The sequence below is a fragment of the Labeo rohita genome, chromosome 14 (genome assembly GCF_022985175.1).
Source record: "Labeo rohita strain BAU-BD-2019 chromosome 14, IGBB_LRoh.1.0, whole genome shotgun sequence".
Taxonomy (NCBI): domain Eukaryota; kingdom Metazoa; phylum Chordata; class Actinopteri; order Cypriniformes; family Cyprinidae; genus Labeo; species Labeo rohita.
In genome coordinates, this window is record NC_066882.1 from 12852629 (window position 1) to 12873561 (window position 20933).

The 20933-nt window shown below is 36.0% G+C and overlaps 1 protein-coding gene across 2 annotated transcripts in view; it reads right to left on the bottom strand.

Annotated features, from left to right (window-relative positions):
- Positions 1–7612: 7612 nt before the first annotated feature.
- glra4a (glycine receptor, alpha 4a) overlaps positions 7613–20933 on the bottom strand; it is a 47060-nt gene continuing 33739 nt past the window's right edge. For both annotated transcript variants that reach the window (XM_051127023.1, XM_051127024.1), the window contains exons 6-9: positions 18352–18489; positions 17883–18097; positions 15463–15612; positions 7613–8550 (exon numbers count right to left, since the gene is read on the bottom strand). In XM_051127023.1, coding sequence (XP_050982980.1) covers positions 8257–8550; positions 15463–15612; positions 17883–18097; positions 18352–18489 — 797 coding nt within the window. In that variant the 3' untranslated portion in view covers positions 7613–8256. The remainder of the gene's footprint in view (positions 8551–15462; positions 15613–17882; positions 18098–18351; positions 18490–20933) is intronic.

Here is a 20933-nt window from a genome sequence, read left to right on the forward strand (position 1 = left end):
TATAAGGCTGTCAGGGGACATCTTAAGACAGAGTATCAGAGAAATAGGATCACTCCACACTACACCCAAAGGCAAAGAAAGCCGATGACATGACCACATATGAAAGGTACATTTCAGTCCGTTTTGACAAGCCTGCTCATATAAAACAATTAACTTCTTACACGTACAAAAACTATACATACAGTGCCTTGCAAAACCATTCAGACACTTAAACAAATCTTTAATTTTTATTATATTGTTTTATATTTTAGACTAAATAATCTAAAATGTGTTGTTGTTAAAAATGCAGTTTGAATAATTGTAATATTTTTTAAAGTTACAGTTCATTAATGTTTGATTGATGCTTGTGTACCACACAATTTTCAAATAGTGCCACGGCTTCTTATTTGCAGTGATGAATGATTTGACTCATTGTATTGGTCTGACGTTATCTGGTCTTGTGCCACTCCTGTATTTATTTTTTATGTGTTTAAGATTTTCTTAGGTACACACACAGATCAGGCATCTGCATTTTCTTGCAGTATGTCTCTGTGTTTCTCTGTTCTCTGTTATATTTAATGTTTTCTGTTACTGAACTCTGTAGCTCTTTCAAGTAACTGCTAGTCTCTCTGAGGCATCTCTCTCTTAAGATTTTGGTTTGAAAATGCTTTTTAAAAGTGGTTTGATATAGCCTTCAATTGCTGATAATTGGACAGAGACTGGGGAATGTTTTTGTTCTTTTGTACTCTTTTCTCTATTTTGTGAATTTATTGCATTGTATCTATAGCTCTCAAAGTTGCCCATCGGATTCAATCGTGGGTGTTTGAGGGTGAACTTTGTTTCATTCATTCATTCATTCATTTTTTTGTTTGTTCATTCCTCCATTCATTCTTTCTTTCTTTGATTGATTGATTCATTAATTTGTTCTTTCTTTCTTTCTGTTTTTTAATCATTCATTCATTCATTCTTTGATTTATTCATTCATTCATTTGTTCTTTCTGTCTTTTTCATTCATTCTTTTTCTTTCTTTCTTTCTTTTTTCTTTCATTCATTTGTTCTTTCGTTCATTCTTTCTTTCTTATTCATTCCTTTGTTCTTTCTTTGATTTATTCATTCATTAATTTGTTCTTTCTGTCTTTTTCATTCATTCTTTCTTCTTTCTTTCTTTCATTCATTTGTTCTTTCATTCATTGGTTCTTTCTTTCTTTCTCTTATTCATTCATTCATTAATTCATTCGTTTATTCATTCATTCATTTGTTCTTTCCTTCATTTGTTTGTTAGTTTTATTTTCTTTCTTCTTTCTTTCTTTCTTTCTTTCTTTCTTTCTTTTCATTTGTTCTTTCGTTCATTGGTTCTTTCTTTCTTTCTCTTATTCTTTCATTCATTCATTCATTTATTCATTCATTCATTTGTTCTTTCCTTCATTTGTTTGTTAGTTTTATTTTCCTTCTTTCTTTGTTTCTTTCTTTCTTTCTTTTTCTTTCATTCATTCATTCATTCTTTCTTTTTCATTCATTTGTTCTTTCCTTCATTCGTATTCTTTCTTTCTTTCTTTCTTTCTTTCTTTCTTTTTCTTTCATTCATTCATTTATTCTTTCTTTCTTTCTTTCTTTCTTTTTCATTCATTTGTTCTTTCCTTCATTCGTTCGTTCTTTCCTTCTTTCTTTCTTTCTTTCTTTCTTTTTTCTTTTATTCATCCATTCTTTCTTTCTTTCTTTCTAACTTACTAACATGTATTGGGACAAAAAAGCCTGGAACCACTAATCAGAATGTTTTTGGTTTTGTACTCTTCTAATACTAGAAGAGAATAAAACATCTGTAAAAAAGTGTATTGAAGAATTAACATCTTAGAATTTCAGAATGTCTTTGTGTTTGGTTTGTGTAAAACCTAATGTTGTTATCCAGCTGAACTGAGAATGATGCAAATCTTGTGCTTCAACGAAAGCAAGAGCATCTGACCATTCAGATTCATTTATTTCATTACTGGCACTTTAAATTCAATACGGTACCCCAGATTTTCAATTTTTGGATCCCAATGTATCTTTTTCGTGCACAGTAGACTACTGTTGAAAAGTTTGAGGTTATTTTGGAGGAATTTAATACTTATTAATAAGTTTTTCAAATGAATGTTGTTCTTTTAAACATTCTGTCTTTGAAAGAATTCTGAAAAATGTAACCATTTCCACAAAAATATTAAGCCGCACAGCTATATCCAAAATAGCAAATAAGAATGATTACAGTTTATAGGGGTCATCGGATGCTCATTTTCCACAAGTTGATATGATTCTTTAGGGTTTTAATGAAAAGTCTATAACATACTTTGGTTAAAAATTCTCAATGTTTGTGTAAAACAACAACCGTTTTACCTTGCCAAAATCAACTCTGCAAAAATCATATCATTCTGGTCGAGGCTGCTTTAAATGTAAATGAGCTCTGCTCGCCCCACCCCTATCTTCTCTCTGTGGAGAGACGAGCCTGTTTACTTTAGCCACATTTAGCTGCTAAACTTGCTAATTAGCACATTATTAGGAAAGGCGATCACAGAGATTCATAAAAAAACCCTTATACTCACTTCTGCTGTAAGTGAAGCTGGATCACGAATGATTCGCGCGAACATAGACCCCTTTATGTAGATCGGGAGGCGCATTCCCTTCACAAACAAACATAATCTACTGCATCTTCAGTGGCTCAGATGTCGGGAGTAAATGACGACCACTATGTTCATTATTACATCCAGCAACACAACACCTCAATCGCTCAATCGGAGATATTCTTGTCTAACTTACATCCCTGCTCCGGCATCAAAACAAAGAGGTCGGACTGTTACAGCTGATCTGAGGTAAGACGCTCATGTCAATCAACTATCGTGGGAGCGGCCTCTGTCGGTGTGACGCCACAACGACAGGTATCTGAGAACGGCTCGATTTGAAAAACGGAATATTATTTTTACAGACTAATTAAAAACCACTGCATGGATTTTTATCATTATAGGGTAGATTTGTACATACACTGCCAACACACATTAATGTTCAAACAACATGTAAAATTGAACTTAGTAACCAATGACCCCTTTAAAGTATAGAAAACAGTTATTTTAAATTGTAATAATATTTATCAGTATTTTTATGTCTGCTTGATCAAATAAACACAGCTTTGGTAAGCATAGACTTCAACTTTTGGATTTGTTTGTATATATCAGAATCAGAATTAGAAAGAGGTTTATTGCCTCTTTATGCGGTATGTTTACACATACAAGGAATTTGTTTTGGTGACTTATGATAAGTTATATCTTTAGCATCAAACACACAGTTCAACCCCCCAAAATCAAATCTAGCTGGAAATGTGAGTGAGAAAGTGTTTCCAACAATATTACTTTCCCCAACGCTCTATTAACATTCTACTCAGATGTTGATTATTCCCTTGGGATGGTGCAAGGACAGACCCAGGATAAGATCTGAACCTCCCATTCATCACACCAACAGCCCGGCCCACTTCCCATGTTATTGACTGCTTACATGAAGATGAACAATAAATGCGAAGACCTCAGTTGCTCCCCAGAGAATATGACTAATGCATTTGGCTTCTGCTTTGTGGCGATTTGAACTGAATTCTTCAGGGAGAGAGTGAGATAAACAGAATATCGAATCATTCATTTGTAGCCACACTTCATTCATAACAGCATATTTCGAATCAATAAATGTAGAGGAATGTTGTTTCATTGATTTCTCTCAGGGATGTCCTTGAATGCATGCTTCTCTGTTTTTCTGTCTCTCTTTCTCTTTTATCCATCTCTCATTTCCTCCCTTGCACACACATTTTTGTAGAAGTAAATGTTGTGGGGATGTATAGCGTAATGATGTTAGCTTATGAATCCTTGGTGCTTATTGAGGGGAAGAGCCACGGAACAATCTCACAGGAGGCGTCTGTGTGATTTCCTCTGTGATTGAAATCCATTAGACTTTCTGTATCTGTGATAGTGGCAGCACTGGGGGGAGATACACTGATCGAGGGGAGGGCAGGAGGAGTGTCGTCGTATGCTATAAATCACAGTCCTATTTTGTGTTTGTCAGTCATGGGCTGCAGATTTATGAAATCTTCTTAAATCCTACAAAGGCACAGTTTGCCCCCTAAAAACCAAACCAAAGAACTCCATGTAACAAAAGGGTTAGGGCTTGAGGAAATGAAGAAAACCAAAGGGTTGCTGCATGGGAAAAATATCCTTACTCTTTCTTTTTTTGTTCTGTCGTTCTTTCTCTCTTTCATTCGTTCTTTCTTTCTCGCTCATTCTATCCTTCATGGTCTGCGTGGACCTTCTCGGTGGCAGTAAATGCAGTATCCCACTGTGTTAACTCAAAAAGCCTCTCATGGAAAATGCACATCGTGAGATACAATAGCCAATCTTTCTGACATTTGCCAATTGCCCCAAGATTTCCTCTTGGAAAAAAATCTACTTAAACTGTCAGCATGTGTGCGGGGCTTAAGCGAATATGTCAAGCCACCATATGCGCTTAAATTGAGAAACCTTAAAACTGTCCAAGGATAGATGCCGTTTGAGTGGGGTGTTGGTTTGTATTTAAATTAAAAAAACATTCCCATCGTCGGACTCACTTATTTGAAATGAGCGGAGGTTGAAATCTTGACAGCAACGCATTATAGCTTGATAGGACTCCTACATCTTTGCAGTTAATGCAGAGCTGGATTGGATTTCTGGACATTTTTTTTAAACCGTGAAGTCAAGTAGAATTGCACAATATGCATGATCGCACTTGCTATGATTACATTCAACTGTATTTGCTGACAGGTGAGACTCCTGAATTATCCTGTTCATACACATTTTATTAATACCTCAAGAGACTTTTATATTCTTGCAATAGCGGTGAATATCACATGTATCCGTAGTGACTGTTGCAGAAATAAATAATTTAAAAAAAATTGGTTCACTCAAGATTTCAGTTAGAATTTTGTAAATTTGAATTCTTCACAAACAGATTTGATTCTTCGCAAACAGTTTGATTGACAAGCAATCTGACCAATTATAATGCCAAATCCGCCATTTTGTCTGACAAACAAATCAGACAGGAGTAGATTAAAGGAGTCCACTTCCAGAACAAAAATTTACAGATAATGTACTCACCCCCTGGTCATCCAAGATGTTCATATCTTTCTTTCTTCAGTCGTAAAGAAATTATGTTTCCAGGATTTTTCTCCATATAATGGACTGATACGGTGCCCCGAGTTTGAACTTCCAAAATGCAGTTTAAATGCGGCTTCAAACGATCCCAAATGCAGTTGTAAATGATCCCAACCAAGGAAGAAGGGTCTTATCTTAAAAATTTTGTTGTCAGTTCACCTTACACAGATAATTCACTAAAATATGGGGGTGACAACTGCATTTACAGAAGTTCTAAGCAGCATGTATGGAACTGGACTGAACAACTAGTTGTTAATGACATATTAAAACGTGCATCAAAAATGTGCTTTTGTCTTTATGTGAGATGCAAGTAAATAATAGTGAAAGAAGTCTTAACCTTAGCACGTTTTGACACAGGGCTACTTGCGCTCACGAACCCTGTGGAACCCTGTGTGTTGCCAGATCTTCATAGAAAAAGCAAACAAACAAGGACAAGCACAAACAACACTAAAACACTCAAATCCGTTATGTTTTATAACACCAAAAAAATCATATTTCTCATATCTGGAAGAGGCCACTTTATTAACTCAAGCTAAAACCAAACAACATACCCAAATCACTTGTAAATATGAGGATATGGCAACACTGCAAGACGGTGCTCTCTAAAGCAGCTGGCTGAGCATAAACAAAATACAGCAAGTCTATCAGCGGTAGTTTAGTTAAAATGGAAAGAAATGGAAGATACCAAACTAAATTCATTTTTACTCCTGCAAGACACCAAAATGGTTACAAATGTGGGAGTGACTGCCGTTTCATACATGGAACGCTAATTTACGTGACTCACTCCCACATTTAAATGCGGTTGTCACTCCTTAAACATACAGTTTGTATGTGGCCTTCTAGATGAGAAAATAGACTTTTTAAGAATTTTAGGATTTTTTAAGGCTCTGTGTACACTAATGCATTTAATTTTAAACGTATAACTTGTTGCTATGGTTACGCCTGGTGTTTACACTACTTAGGCATTTTCGACTCCGTTTTAGTTTCACAACCCGATGTTGTGTTTCAGCATAAACGGACCAGAACGGACACTTTTTTATAAACGATGGCGTGGCTGCCTTCCTTGACGGCAGTGTAAACAATAACATCATTCTCATTACGAATGATCATGTGACATGCGTTTTCGGTTGTGTAGTGTGGACAGAGATCGTTCCTGATACACTGGGTAAACGGTAGTGTAGACAAGGATTGGTTTAATTTTAAAATGCCATTTTAAAATTAAAAAAATGCATTAGACGTTGCATCCGAAAACTGAAAAAATGCTGCCTTTCGAAGACACATTTCAAGTTGGGAAGGCACATTCGAATTCAGTGTTAGCTTCCTGTATCCATCTCTGCCTTTGATATCGCATAATTTTGTGCATTTCATTTCATTATGGTTGAGCAAAAAAATAAATATGGCATCTGAAAGTTGCGTTTGGTGGTCAGTTTGTGTGTAAATGTATGTTTTTGACCAACTTTTGTTGTTTCTCTAGTGAAAAATCAGTATTATCCCTAATAAGCACATATACATCTCGGAGACGTCTGTTAGATGTCTGTATTTACATCTGCAGGACGTATTTTTTACGTAGTTTGCTCATCTGCAATACGTCTATTGGATGTTTCCTGTCAAATGTCAAATAGATGTCTATTAGATATCTTTAAGATGTTTATGATTTAGAATGTATGTAAAAAGATGAATAAGGTGAATGAAATAGGGTTGAATTTCCATTTCATGTTGACTTTAATGAGCATAGTACTTGCTTAAGTGTTAGAAACCAGGGTAATCTGTTAACAAATGGGGCGGCATTAATCTTCATTTATCGTTTCCTGCACAAAGCGTTTTGTTTCCTTTTCCACATGGTCGTCTGTACATACACTCACTCACCCGTGGGATGCTAGCATACAGAAAACTAGATTAGTTACTCTTCACACAAAGGGCTGTGCGCAGAGGTTGACGGCCTTAATTCATTGTCATTAGCAAAGAACGCAGAGTCCTTTTCAAACTCATTAGCTGATAAAAAACACCTTGTGATTCCCATTAAAATCCTCATCCGTCCTTCTTCAGCACGAAGGCTTTTCTCCTTCACCTTTCTCTCTGCACATCCTCCATTGGCTCTCCGGACAGGAAAATAAACGACGGCTTTTATGTTTGACTGAGGGACACATTTGGGGCTAGCAGTAATAAAGAATAGCTGTGATGCGTGATACATGTCTCTGTTTGTTGACAATTAAAGACTAGTGCTGCCACAGTGACAGAGCGTCACAAATCATCTGTTTCTTTCGGGCATTAGTTTAAGCAATTTAACACATGATGGAATGATTTGGATTGTTGCATTTTCCAAATGGAATGATTAATGTTAATAGAAAAAGCTAACTCTGAATAGAGTTCATAATACTGAAATAATGCTTTTGTGTAATGTTTTGCACCACAGTACAAAACAACTTCAACTTCCTGGTAGAATATCCATTTATTCAAATTCAAAAGACAAAAAGAAATACACATTTGTGCTGTCTGCAGTCTGTGAACAACTCTGCATATATACACTTTATACAGTCTTATATATTTATAATCTCATTATTTAGTAAAACAGTACACCATTCCCCTGTAACTGTTCCCATGAATAATAAATCCCAATCCTCCCCTTCATAGCCCATTAGTTTGGCATTTTAAGATGTAAAAAAACACATTTGTTTTGAGGTTTTCAAAAACATTCATTCAAGGATGCGCCTTGTGGTAAAATTCAAGTCAAATATTTTCTATCCGACCGAGAATCTTTCAGCCAATAACTCAAATGGAGCCTACAAAGTGAGGACAATAGCACTGGCTATTAGTGCAATCCACTCGAATGAAGATGTGAAAGAGAGGAGAGCCAGGCCCCCAACAGCAGCATTTGCATCTACGAGCCCCCTTCGCTCTGAGTGGGCACTTTAAAATCTTTTTGAAATCCAGAAGTCACACCTGAGCACATGGTTTTAGCACTGACGGCATTTCTGGAGTGAATATGCCTTTGAAATACACTTCTAGTGTGAACGTGATAGGCGGTTTTGGTTCAAATTAGAAGATAGAAGAAAAGAAAAGAAGCAGTAAGATGAACGAGTGGCGATTACAAGTTGGCGTGGATGTCCTCGTGTCGCAGCACTTTGTAGGTGATCCAGTAGAAGACGTTGAATATGAGGAAGCTGAGAGGAAACACGGCTCTGGATATGGTGTCGATTCGCTTGGCTCGGTCCACAAAGCGCTTCCGGACGGCCTCTCCGTCGTACAGCACTTGCACTGGGGGTGGTGGGGCGAATACGGTGGACCCCTCCGCAGCTGTCCCGTCTTTCGCTTGTAAGCAATGACCCAGTCCGTACCCACGAAAGTAAAAGCCGCGGCTTTCCCGAACAAGCTCCTCCTCCTTTAACAGAAGAAAAGCATTTTGAGTGTTTTTAGAGGCAGCAAAGACATTTGATAAATGCTGCTTTCGCCACACAGTAAAAAGTGCCAGTCCATCACAGGAATTGCAGGAGACTGCAGGGTACTTTCGAATAAAAGCACTAAAAAAATTGTGGGCTCAACTTTACTTAGTGTTTGAGAAAGAGCTAGTTTAGTTTTGGGGGGCAATATATTCTTAAACGCAGATACTGTATGTAAAAAGTGAAATGTCAAGTGAATATGCTTTCGTGAAATCTAAGCTAAGCTAAGCTTTCATTTAGACCCTTTTATGTAATATTTTAGAGGTCATTACTGGAAAAAGTGATTTTCTTTCTGTTTTTTTTGTCTTGTTTCTGTGTACCAATATCTAAACATTATTAAATTAAGATACATTTACTTACAAAGCAAAATGGCATATTAAGTTTTGTTTTTCTGAAAATTTAAGTTATCGAAATTAAGTGTTTTATTTAAAACAAGGAAAAATGTCTTCCAGTGGAGTAAGAAAAAGTTAAAAGAAAAAAAAAGATGTTGTTTTTGGCATAAACTCACTATAGAATTGGTCCAAAGTCAGAGCTGGAAATGTCTTGAAAAAAAGTGTCTTTCTTAAATTATATATCTCTGCAAATTGTGTAATATCCAAGGTACACATTTCTAGTAATTTTGCAATTCTCATATTGTATTTTCAGTAAGTTTTGGAATATTTGTCTTCTGCTCAAATTAGTCACTATCAAAACACGGTAATAATAATTTAATGAGAAGGGTTATATTGACCTATTAAGATTTTCTTACATCTTCATTGTAAATGTATATTTTTTGCTATTTTATTACCTTTTTTTCAGAGGTAAATCAATAACAATTACATTTTTAACAATATTTCAGCTGTGATTAAAGAGATTTGATGTATTTTGAATCCATTTTTTTTTTTTTGTAAAAGGCAAAAGATTGATCATACTGATTTCTGATTTCAAAGTTAAGGATTCATTAGTCTGAATATACATTGAACCAAAAACTATCATAACATCTTAGTTGATAATTCAGTATACTTTATTTTGACAAAACATCCCATGTTTTGGTAGTGATAGTAATGTTTTGGTAGCGACCATATCACATTACAGAATTTTAACTGGCATACTAAAACACTACTAAAACATACTAAAATTGCATAACTGTACTAAAATTTTGTTTATTTCCCCCTAATATGAGGATTAAGTGTTTCCTTTTGTCACTACTGAAAGAATGATGACATCTTTCGTTAGTGACAATTTTATGGGATAACTCCCAAAAACAGAGATTTCACTACCAAAACTCCACCAAATGTTTTGGTCGTGACTGGTTTGGTAGTGACAATTTTAGATACTTTTGAATGTAGCTCAAGGATGCTAATCAGCACATGGTTAGCTAGCACAATTCTGAACAGTTGTACACATATAAAAACTAAATTTTATGGAATAACTCCCTAAAAAGATTGCTTAATTGCAGAAAAAAAGGTGTTTGGTAGTAGCATTCCTTAAAGTTACACAGATTGAAATTTTTCAGATTTTTGAACACAGTTACCTCAAAATGATAGGGCCAATCTACTCACCACGTAGTTATGAGAGAGAGTGTCACATAAATATTTCCTGATCATAAATGTAGAGGTGTAGTTAAAATCAGTCTCAGCAACAACATGGGTAGACAGAGCTCAACATAATGTTTTTTTTTTACAGTTCAATTGTTTTTAATTTTTACAGCATCCCAAAGATCATGATTCATGCTGTTAAATTTCAAAATTTGGATGAAGATGGTCACAAGAATGCTTCCTGCATAGTTTCTTTACCTAAAGAAAGGCTTTGTTTCTTAAATATTGCCCTTACTTTTCCACAACACTTTGGCCTAGTTCTTTGCCTCTAATGCCATATAAATTAGTCATTTGGATCAGTTTATCTGTCAATCTATGACAAATTACCCCTTTCCTCGAGAGGATAAGAAGATTAAGTTCTCGTTTAGCTCTTCATTAAATCCTCTGCTTGCACCTAAAAACAATCCAGTCAATCACGTGCCTAGGAATAATGATGTGTTTGGTTTAAGATAAAGACACCCTTTAAAGTGAGTGAATGTCACCTATGAACACATTTTAGGTCAGTGCTTACCTTATTAAACATGGCCAGGCCGTATCTGAGTCTAGCGTGTAAAAAGAACTTTGCTGCAAAAACGTTTAAGTATGAAACAAGTCAGTTCCATTTGTATGAGGTCAAAGGGCTACTGCACATTGGGGTCACTCAACAAACACAGTCTAAAGGAAAGAAACATACTGGGTGGAGGTATGAATACTTTACCATAAGTACATATTTGAGGAATACTCATCTGTGCATTTGCTAAATATTGTTAAATTTACCATTACCAAGTCATACAGTTGAGGTCAAAAGTTTACATACACCTTGCAGAATCTGTGAAATGTTAATTATTTTACCAAAATAAGACCTGAATAAGATATTTCATATAAAAGATGCTTACATATAGTCCACAAGAGAAAATAATAGTTGAATTTATAAAAATGACCCCGTTCAAAAGTTTACATACACTTGATTCTTAATACTGTGTTGTTACCTGAATGATCCACAGCTATATATATAAATATATATATTTTTAAAGGTAGTTGTTCATGAGTCCATTGTTTGTCCTGAACAGTTAAACTGTTCTTCAGAAAAAACCTTCAGGTCCCACAAATCTTTGGTTTTTCAGCATTTTGGTCTATTTGATCCCTTTCCAACAATGACTGTATGATTTTGAGATCCATCTTTTCACACTGAGGACAACTGAGGGACTCATATGCAACTATTACAGAAGGTTCAAATGCTCACTGATGCTCCAGAAGGAAAAACTATGCATTAAGGAGTGTAAACTTTTAAACAGAATGAAGATGTGTACATTTTTCTTATTGTGCCTACATATCAAAATTTCTTTTATTAGTATTCCCCTTAAAAAGCCACAAAAGATTCTTAAATGTTCCCCAGAAGACAAAATAAGTTAAATTTACCCTTTTCTTCAAATTCCAAAAGTTTTCACCCTCCCAGCTCTTAATGCATTGTGTTTCCTTCTGGAGCATCAGTGAGCATTTGAACCTTCTGTAATAGTTGCATATGAGTCCCTCAGTTGTCCTCAGTGTGAAAAGATGGAAAATCATACAGTCATTGTTGGAAAGGGTTCAAATACATAAAAATACTGAAAAACCAAAGAATTTGTGGGACCTGAAGGATTTTTCTGAAGAACAGCGGGCAGTTTAACTATTCAGGACAAACAAGAGACTCATGAACAACTATCACTAAACAAAAAAAAACACAGCTGTGGATCATTCAGGTAGCAACACAGTATTAAAGTGTATGTAAACTTTTGAACAGGAATTTTTATTTTATAAATTCAGCTATTATTTTCTCTTATGGACTATATGTAAACATCTTTTATGTGAAATATCTTATTCGGGTCAGAACTAAATAAAGTTTTAAAGAATAATATGTTATTTGAATCACTGTATGCATTTAAGGGGAAGTGTGGGAAGTGTGTGGACAATAATGCCCCATTTTACACCTGGCATTAACATCCATTTCTGTATCCAATCACAGAAGACGCATTACTATCAGGAGCAAACGGCAATTGTAAGCGATCACTTGAGAAGTATATGTTCATACCAGCTGTGAACTGGGCCAGTAGGATGGAGGGGGTTCTGCGTTTATGGGACTCAGTGTTTGCCGGTGGGCAAATAAGATGGGGACACAGATGGTATTTTTACCCTGGCACAGGTGTTGTAGTGCTGGTTGAATTTGCTGGCGCTGTTGCCAGGGAGCTTGTTCACTCTCCGTAGTGAGTCGAAGCTTCCTGGCTGCATCGCTCAATCCTTCATGAGGAAGAATGGCAGTGAGCATGGCGCATTGTGAAATGTTTTGTTTCACAGTTCTTGTTATATAACAGTTTGGAACATCTGTCTCGTTCTTTCTCTAAATTAACTTCTGGGGATCAATAGAGCGCATCCATCCATCCATCAATCTGTCATTCTTATGTATTTTGCACAGTTCAGTGCATCTTCAAGCATCAAATAGTGCGTAACATTTCTAGGCAGGCTGAGCAGACTCATTTTCATTAATATTGGCAACTGTGTAAATACTTCAACAAGAATTTAAGAGACAACAGCTATCAAGCCGCTGCTCTCCAGCACCATCCAAGTTGCTAGGCAACACTGCTTGTGAGTGTACACTTCTTTGCAGGTTGCTGAGGGACACTCCAATAAAGTGCTCACTCAAGCTAAATCCGACCATTATCTTTCAGACTCTTCAGCAAAACTTTAAAAAGTTCTTAGACAAGTGGATAATGGTCATGCTGATGTATAAGACATATTATGGATGGATGGTTAACTAGTTGCCCAACATAGGATTAGCCGATTATTAAGATTTACTTCATTTAGACTTTTTTTGTTGTAGATCCTGTAATTTATTTAATTTTTTTTCTTAAGCTGTAACATTTGCATCTTTTCATTCCCTTTTAAAGTACACCTACAGGCTTACACAGCAGCAAAGACGGTTTTGCCATTGCGCCAATTTTTTTTTGTGATGTTTTAGAAGATGTGGTCAGAACTGTGTGATATAAACTCGCAATTGAGAGTTATAAAGTCAGAACTGCGAGATATAAACTCACAATTCTGAGAAATAAACTCATAATTCTGATTTTGTTCTCAGAATTTAAAGATAAACTTACAGTTGTGAGTTATGAAGAGAAATAAAGAGAGAAATATAAATAAAGAGAGGTCGAGAGAAATAAAGTCACAGTTTTGAGTTTATATCTTGCAGTTGTGACTTTTTTTCTCGGAATTGCTAGTTTATATCGTAATTCTGACTTTATAACACACAATTGCGAGTTATTAAGTCAGAATTGTGAGATATAAACTCGCAATTCTTAGAGCGTATCAGTATTATTTCCCCTCAAATCTGGACTTTATAACTCAATACAAATACAAACTGGAGAAAAAGAAAAATTGTGACTGTATATCACGCACTTCAGACTTTATAATTTGCAATTGAGAATTTATATCACGCCGTTTTAACTATATAACTCACAACTGCGAATTTTATCATGCAATTCTGACTTTATCACTCGCAACTGCAAGTTTATATCACACAATTCTGACTATATAACTCGCAATTGCGAATTTATATCATGCAGTGCTGACTTCATAACTCGCAATTGTTTATATCACACACTTCTGACTTTATAATTTGCAGTTGTGAGTTTATATCACGCAATAACTCGCAATTACAAGTTTATATCACGCGATTCTGAGAAAAACATCAGAATTCTGACTTTATATCATGCTATTCTGACTTTATAACTTGTCATTGCAAGTTTATATCAGCCCGTTTCTGCCACTGACTAATAAATTAAAAAAAGGCTTTTTATCTCACAATTCAGACTTTTTTGGTTTTTTATTTTGTTCTGAGAAAAAAAGTCAGAATTGCTATATAAACTCATAATTGCCAGTTATGAAGTCAGAATTGCGTGATATAAATTTGCAATATAAAGATATAAACTAACAATTCTGACATTTCTGTCAGAATTGTGAGATAAAATGTCGCGAATAATAGTTTTTTTAATTTTTATTAGTCAGTGGTGGAAATGGGCTTCCATAGAAATGAGTACTAAAGCTACTAAAATAAAATAAAATTAAAGCTAATTTGAAATATTTAAAAAACTAATGCTAATGACTAAAGCACATATTTTACTTAAAAATAAAATGAAAACTAAAAGCTAATTCAAAATGAAAAAAAAAAACAATAAATACTATAACATCTATAAATAATATTAATATAACAGCAACTTTTTTAAAAATATAAACACACCTAAAAAGGCATCACATGAATCTGAAACAGCCTAATTATATGTCTGATATAAGTTGACTAGACATTCAGGCAACCCACAGCTGGTTAATTCAGAAAATATGTTGTTTTGTGCATCCCTGAACTGGGCACGATCCTCTCAGCACCCATCTGTTTGTGTTTTCTTGAGCAGGAACATGTGGCCTAATTTGTCTGTAGTGTTATTAAGGCAGGATAAAGCCAAGGATTTGTTGTATTGATTAATTCTGGCCAGTAGTTGGTCCATCAGCCTAACAGCTCTCTCAGCCAGTGACCCATGCATCGATACCACCCAGATTGATCATTCAGACCACAGATTTTCTTGGCGGGAGAGAATAGGACGAAGAGTAATGGCCGCCTAGATCTCCAAGGCAGGAAGAGGAGGAGAACTCGCTCATTCTTAAAGGGAGTTATTCTCATTTTTCTCTCATTATTGATTCAGATCCAACCAACACACCCGTAAATCACCGGCACTGTGAGCTTGGATGCTGAACGCTGTCGTACAAGCCCAGAAAGTACCCGAGATGTTTAAGCCAATAGTAGTTTTAAATATGATTGTTGAGGTTTGATCTGTATTATAGTCCACAATTGTACTTTTCAGGATTTATAGAAATTACATTTAAAATCTGTTAGCATTCAGTGTGTTCAGAGTGATTTTACTCTCCAACGTCCTAAGGGTATTTTCTAAGCTTTAAGTTAAGAAGCCTCTTTAGCATTTCAGTCAGTGTCTGTGATCTCGGATCAGGAAGCAGGTTGCTGGCCTTTGGAAATTGGCTGTGGCAAGGCTTTACAAGGTGGCACAAACGGTGGGCTTAGCACAAGGGACTGTTCACTATGGAAACAGGCTGATCTGAATTCCCCCACACAAGATGTGACAGCCAGCTGTAGCCTAGTGTGGCCGTTGCCAGTGTTTGGATATGTGGCTGAGCACAATGAGAAGAGATGCGAGTCAAAGTGTAATCCAGGGTGACAGGACAGCTTGTATTTGTTTGTGTGTATGTGTTTGACGCACTTACTATTCTCTGCCTTCGCTGCTTCTTGCGCAGCCTGATGAACTCCTTGTGTTGCCTTGAGACGAAGTTGACTGCTGCGTACTCCAGCAATGCAGCAAACACAAACAACAGACAAACGGCCATCCAAATGTCAATGGCCTTCACGTAGGACACCTGGGAATCACAAGGTCAAATTAATATCAATAGCTAATCAATAAAGGCATTGCTAGAGACTGTGTTGACTTTGTACACATCATTTCTGTTTGATATCAACTGATATATTTACACAGAAAACAGCACATTTTACATAGCCTTTAGTCCTAAAACATCTTAAGCAGGCATTATTTTAATTTGGTTTAAAACGGGTATGTCCAGTTTTACAATTGTTAATTTATGTTACATTTAATTTAATTTATCCTTAATTTATTATTATTATTATTATTTTAATTAATGAGTCCACACTAATTCTCACTATAACATACAAGTCTAATGCCAACCGCATTAAAACAGAAGAAGAAGAAGAAAAGTCTAAACGTTTTTAACTTGATATTTGTCAGGAAAAGCTGCGCCATGTAGAGACTCTGCACAGCGGTATAGTGAATGTTTAGATGTGTGAATCATACATAATACTGTATGTCAAGTTCCTCAGACTTACAGAATTCATGTAAGTGATAATTTGGATTCAAAAAGCTAATTATCTATTAGTAAGCAATGCATTATAGCCTACATTTAGGCTTTATCCTTCTCCGCATAATGTTTAATTTTGCAGTGAAAACACATCCCAAAACCATAATTGTAATCAGTCACTTTTTAGGAATCGTTCACCCAGACATTAAAATTATGTATAGATTAACGGAAATTGTCTTAAAATTGTATGACTATCTTTCTGTCTTCAAACACAAATGTGAAATTTGAAAGAGTAAACCTGTCCACTCTTATCCACTATGGCTGTCAAGCTCTAAAATCTTTTTCACTAAATCACTTGATCAACTTTACAAAACCAATGATTGGTTTATGAACCAAACTGATCTGAATCTAAGCTTCAAAACACTCACTGATCCAATCTGACAGTAGTCTGGAAATGCAGTAAGAATATATATATATATATGTGAACCTGGACCACAAAACCAGTCTCAAGTCGCTGGGGTTCATTTGTAGCAATAGCCAAAAATACATTGTATGGGTGAAAATTATTGATTTTTCTTTTATGGCAAAAATCAGTAGGAAATTTAGTAAAAATCACGTTCCATGAAGGTATTTTGTAAAATTCCTACTGTAAATGTATGAAAACTTAACTTTTGATTAGTCATATACATTGTTAAAAACACTATTTGAAGAACTTTAAAGGCAATTTTCTCAATATTTTGATTTTTTTGCACCCCCAGATTCCTGATTTTTAAATAGTTGTATCTCGGCTAAATATTGTCTTATCCTAACAAACCACACATCAATGGAAAGCTTATTTATTCAGCTTTTTCATATGATGTATAAATCTCAATTTTGAAAAAATGACCCTTATGACTGGTTTTGTCATCCAGGGTCACATATATTCCTTTATGAGTATTATAGGGACCGTTTATGCAGTTGTTAAAGAATTGTAATTGTTAAAGGATTAGTTCACTTCCAGAATGTGAATTTCCTGATAATTTACTCACCCTCATGTCATCCAAGATGTTCATGTATTTTTTCTTCAGTCAAAAAGAAATTAAGGTTTGGAGGAAACATTGTAGGATTTTTCTCCATATAGTGGACTTCATTGGGGACCAACGGGTGGAAGGTTCAAATTGCAGTTTCAATGCAGATTGAGCAAAAGGCTCTACACAATCCCAACTGAGGAATAAGGGTCTTATCTAGCAAAACAATCGGTCATTTTCTAAAAAAAATATATACAATTTAGATACTTTTAACCACAAATGCTCATCTTGCACTTGCTCAACCTCATGCATTATGTAATCATGTAGGCGGAAGTACCGACTAAGTGTTTACAGAGTGAACGTGTAAGGAAAGTCAAATTCCCTGCAGAAAGGCAATGATGTCGGACGATTTTGAAGTTGGAGGAGAAAATGAGAGAAAAACCTTAATTTCTTTTCAATTAAAGAAAGAAAGACATGAACATATTGGAAGACATGGGGGTGAGGAAATTATCAGGAAATTTCATTCTGGAAGTGAACTAATCTTCTAAGAGGAATCAGGATTGCATTTGGAACATAATTCATAAAACGAGTTTTAGTGAACATATTCTGAAACAAAATCAATCCATCCTTTTCCTGCTAATTTAACAAAAAGCACTTCAGGCTTATTCCCACCTCTCTCTGCTCTCATGTGTTTTTCCTCAGTTTTATTGATTGTCTCATTATTGCGCTCATTATTTTATAACTGCAGTTTCTGAATTGTTTCTTTATTTTTTCCCCCTCACAGGATCTGAGTCATTTTGGTTATGTTACCTTGGGTAGAGAGGCTCGTGAACCGGAGCTCTGGGTGGTCATGGTGAGCACAGTGGTGATACCCAAGCCTACCCGAGCAGGTGCCGCATCCATGTTGATCCAGAAAGACACCCAAGATAGGATGACAATCAGCAGACTGGGGATGTACATCTGAATGAGATAGTAGCCCATCTGTCTCTCTAAGTGAAACTTCACCTCAATGCAGGTGAATTTACCTTGGAGATCACAAAGAGTTTCATAACAGGTAAGTAATTATGTATAGCAACTTTTAATGCATTTTTACACCTCTGGTTGGGAATTAGTGCTGGAGTATATTTAAAAAATCGTATTGCGGGTTTATGTGTTGGCGAGACCATTTAAATGCATGTAAGAATTCATAAAAGGACCATGAAATCAATTATGTCATAGTATATATAGTTTTTTTTTATATATCATTTGATGTGCATGAAGGTCATAGTGAAACGTGTACCTGTGTTGTAGTGCTTAGTGCAGTAGCCAAGATCTTTTTCCTCCTTCAGTACAAATTGAGGAAGGGTCAAGTCATCCGCCACCTGCACAGGGCTATCAGAAAGCCACTCGAAGATCAGATCGTTCATGGTGTAGCCGACTGTGAAAAAGCAGAGAGAATAAGATAGAAAAATGCATATCTCTGCAAAAGAGTGTGAATTGGACCTGTCATGCTTCCTCTTTCATCCCATACTTTGTACATTGTGTAAAAGGTCATCTACCAGACAACAAACCAAAGTGGCGGATGGATAGATTGTAGGTTTGATACAGACCTCTGAATAGTGAAGATGTTATGCTCTGGGTTATTACACTAAAGACCAGAGGTCTCAAACTCAGTTCCCGTAGGGCCACAGCTCTGCAGAGTTTAGCTCCAACCAGCTCCAATTCACACCTGCTTGGAAGTTTCTAGTGATCCTGAAGATCTTGATTAGCTAGATCAGGTGTGCTTGATTAGGGTTGGAGCTAAACTGTGCAGAGCTGTGGCCCTCCAGGAATTGAATTTGAGACCAGTGCTATAGACACTCAGTGTATTGTAGACTAGAAATCATGTGCAGTATGACCAGCATGACGTATTTAAGCAAATTAATTGAAAATCTCGCTCTTGCATCATTGTATTTTGGTTAATTCATGCTACTTGTCTGAATTTCTTCACATCCCCCACATCATTTCTAACAGTTCTGTAGTACATGGTGAGATTAGGCGCCTATTAAAAATGCATGAGGCATGCAATAACAGTGTAGAATACTTGACAAATCTGAATAATATTGATGTCTATCAGAGACCCTCAGGGATTTACAAAGACATCTATTATTCACAAACCTCCCGTCCCCCCTCCGTCTTCAAAATAAACAAACCCATGAAAAAAGGATGAAGACTGAAAGTCCTTGAATGTCATGATGTCTTTGAAAAGTTTAGTGTGGTTCTAAACACTCTACTCAAACTAGTACAAGGAATACGAATGTTTTCCAATAAGAGGAAGGTTTTTTTTTCCCTACAGTCTCATATGTCAATATATATCAAAAAGGCATTACATGCAATATAATATGCCCATTATCTTAGTCTTTTAGAACTGACTTGTTGCAGGCAGTGTAAGTGAAAAAGAAGACTATTGAAGGTAAGAAGGAAATATTGTAATATATATCATTTTGATTTCAAAGAACTCCTTGCTATTTTAATATAATGTAGTTAGGCTGAATTTTCAGCAGCTATTATTTCCAGTCTTCAGTGTCACATGATCCTTCAGAAATCATTCTAATATGCTGATGATGCTCAAGAAATATTTTTTATTCTTATTAGTAATGTTAAAAACTCTTGTGCTGCTAAATAGTTTTGTGGAAACCATGCATTTTTTGATGAATATAAAATTCAAAGGACAACATGAATTTGACCTAGAAATCTTTCGTAATATGTATTCACTCTCACTTTTGATAAATTCAGTGTATACTTAATGCATATCAATTTCTTAAAAAAAAACTTTACTGAAACCAAACTTTTGAATGGTAGTTTGTATTTCAGATATAGACTCCTTTTATTGCTTTTATTGTGAAATACGTATGTATACGTACGTACGTTTCATGACATATTCGATGTGAAATGTCCACTGAGTGGCGCTAAAAAAAGTGTACTTTTTTCCCCCCAGAACAGATGACCGTACATATGGTACGTTTTACGTGACCATATGTGTTTTGTATGTGTCAGCGCAGTTCTAACTTGAAATGTCAGTTGAGTTGTGCTATAACTCTAATGCTCTGTGACGTTTTAAAATAGTGTACCATCTGCACTACACCTAAACCTACCCAACAGTATTCCCTTAACACACATGCACACTCAATTTCCTAAAACTTACTTTCCCCATTGTTTCTTTCCACACCGTTCACACCTTTGCTTTAATCCATACCCCTTGCCTTCAGCGTCAGATTTCTCTTCCAGGATGTGTCCTTTCCAGACAAGGTGATCCCACCTCTCGGCTGCGTCCTAGCACTTGTCAAAACAGTTTTCAGTGGGCGCTTTTAAAGCCCTAAAAAAAGTGCTCTTGTCTAATCAGAAATGATTATGCCCTCCGTAACCGCTTTGTTAGGCAATAAACCTGCCTGTCTTCCTGTGTGCGTCTCTTTCTGTCTGACCCTACTCCTTAGAGGAGGGCACTTTTAACTGCGGCCACAGTGGAGGGATTTTTCCACTCATTGAATAAATACTGTAGACATACAGAGGACGCGGAAAGGACTGTAAAACACGCTGTCTGGGTGTAGCCCCCTAAATCTTTTAAACCATATGAGTCACTAAATGTTGAATGAAAATACTTCAGGTGCTGTCTGCGGTCATGGCACGTAAATGGGGGATTCAAATCAAATAATCCAACAGACAAATCCAGACGTGGCTTCTGCAGTGCGTTTCTGCATTACACAGATACCTCATTTGGATCTTCTGGTGGTTAGAAAGGGGTGTTCTTTTGTCTCAGGGAGGTGGAATTAAAAGCCTCTTGGGCAACTGAGGTGGGTCACATAATAAAGGGGACACGAAATGAAAGTTTCATTATTGATATCC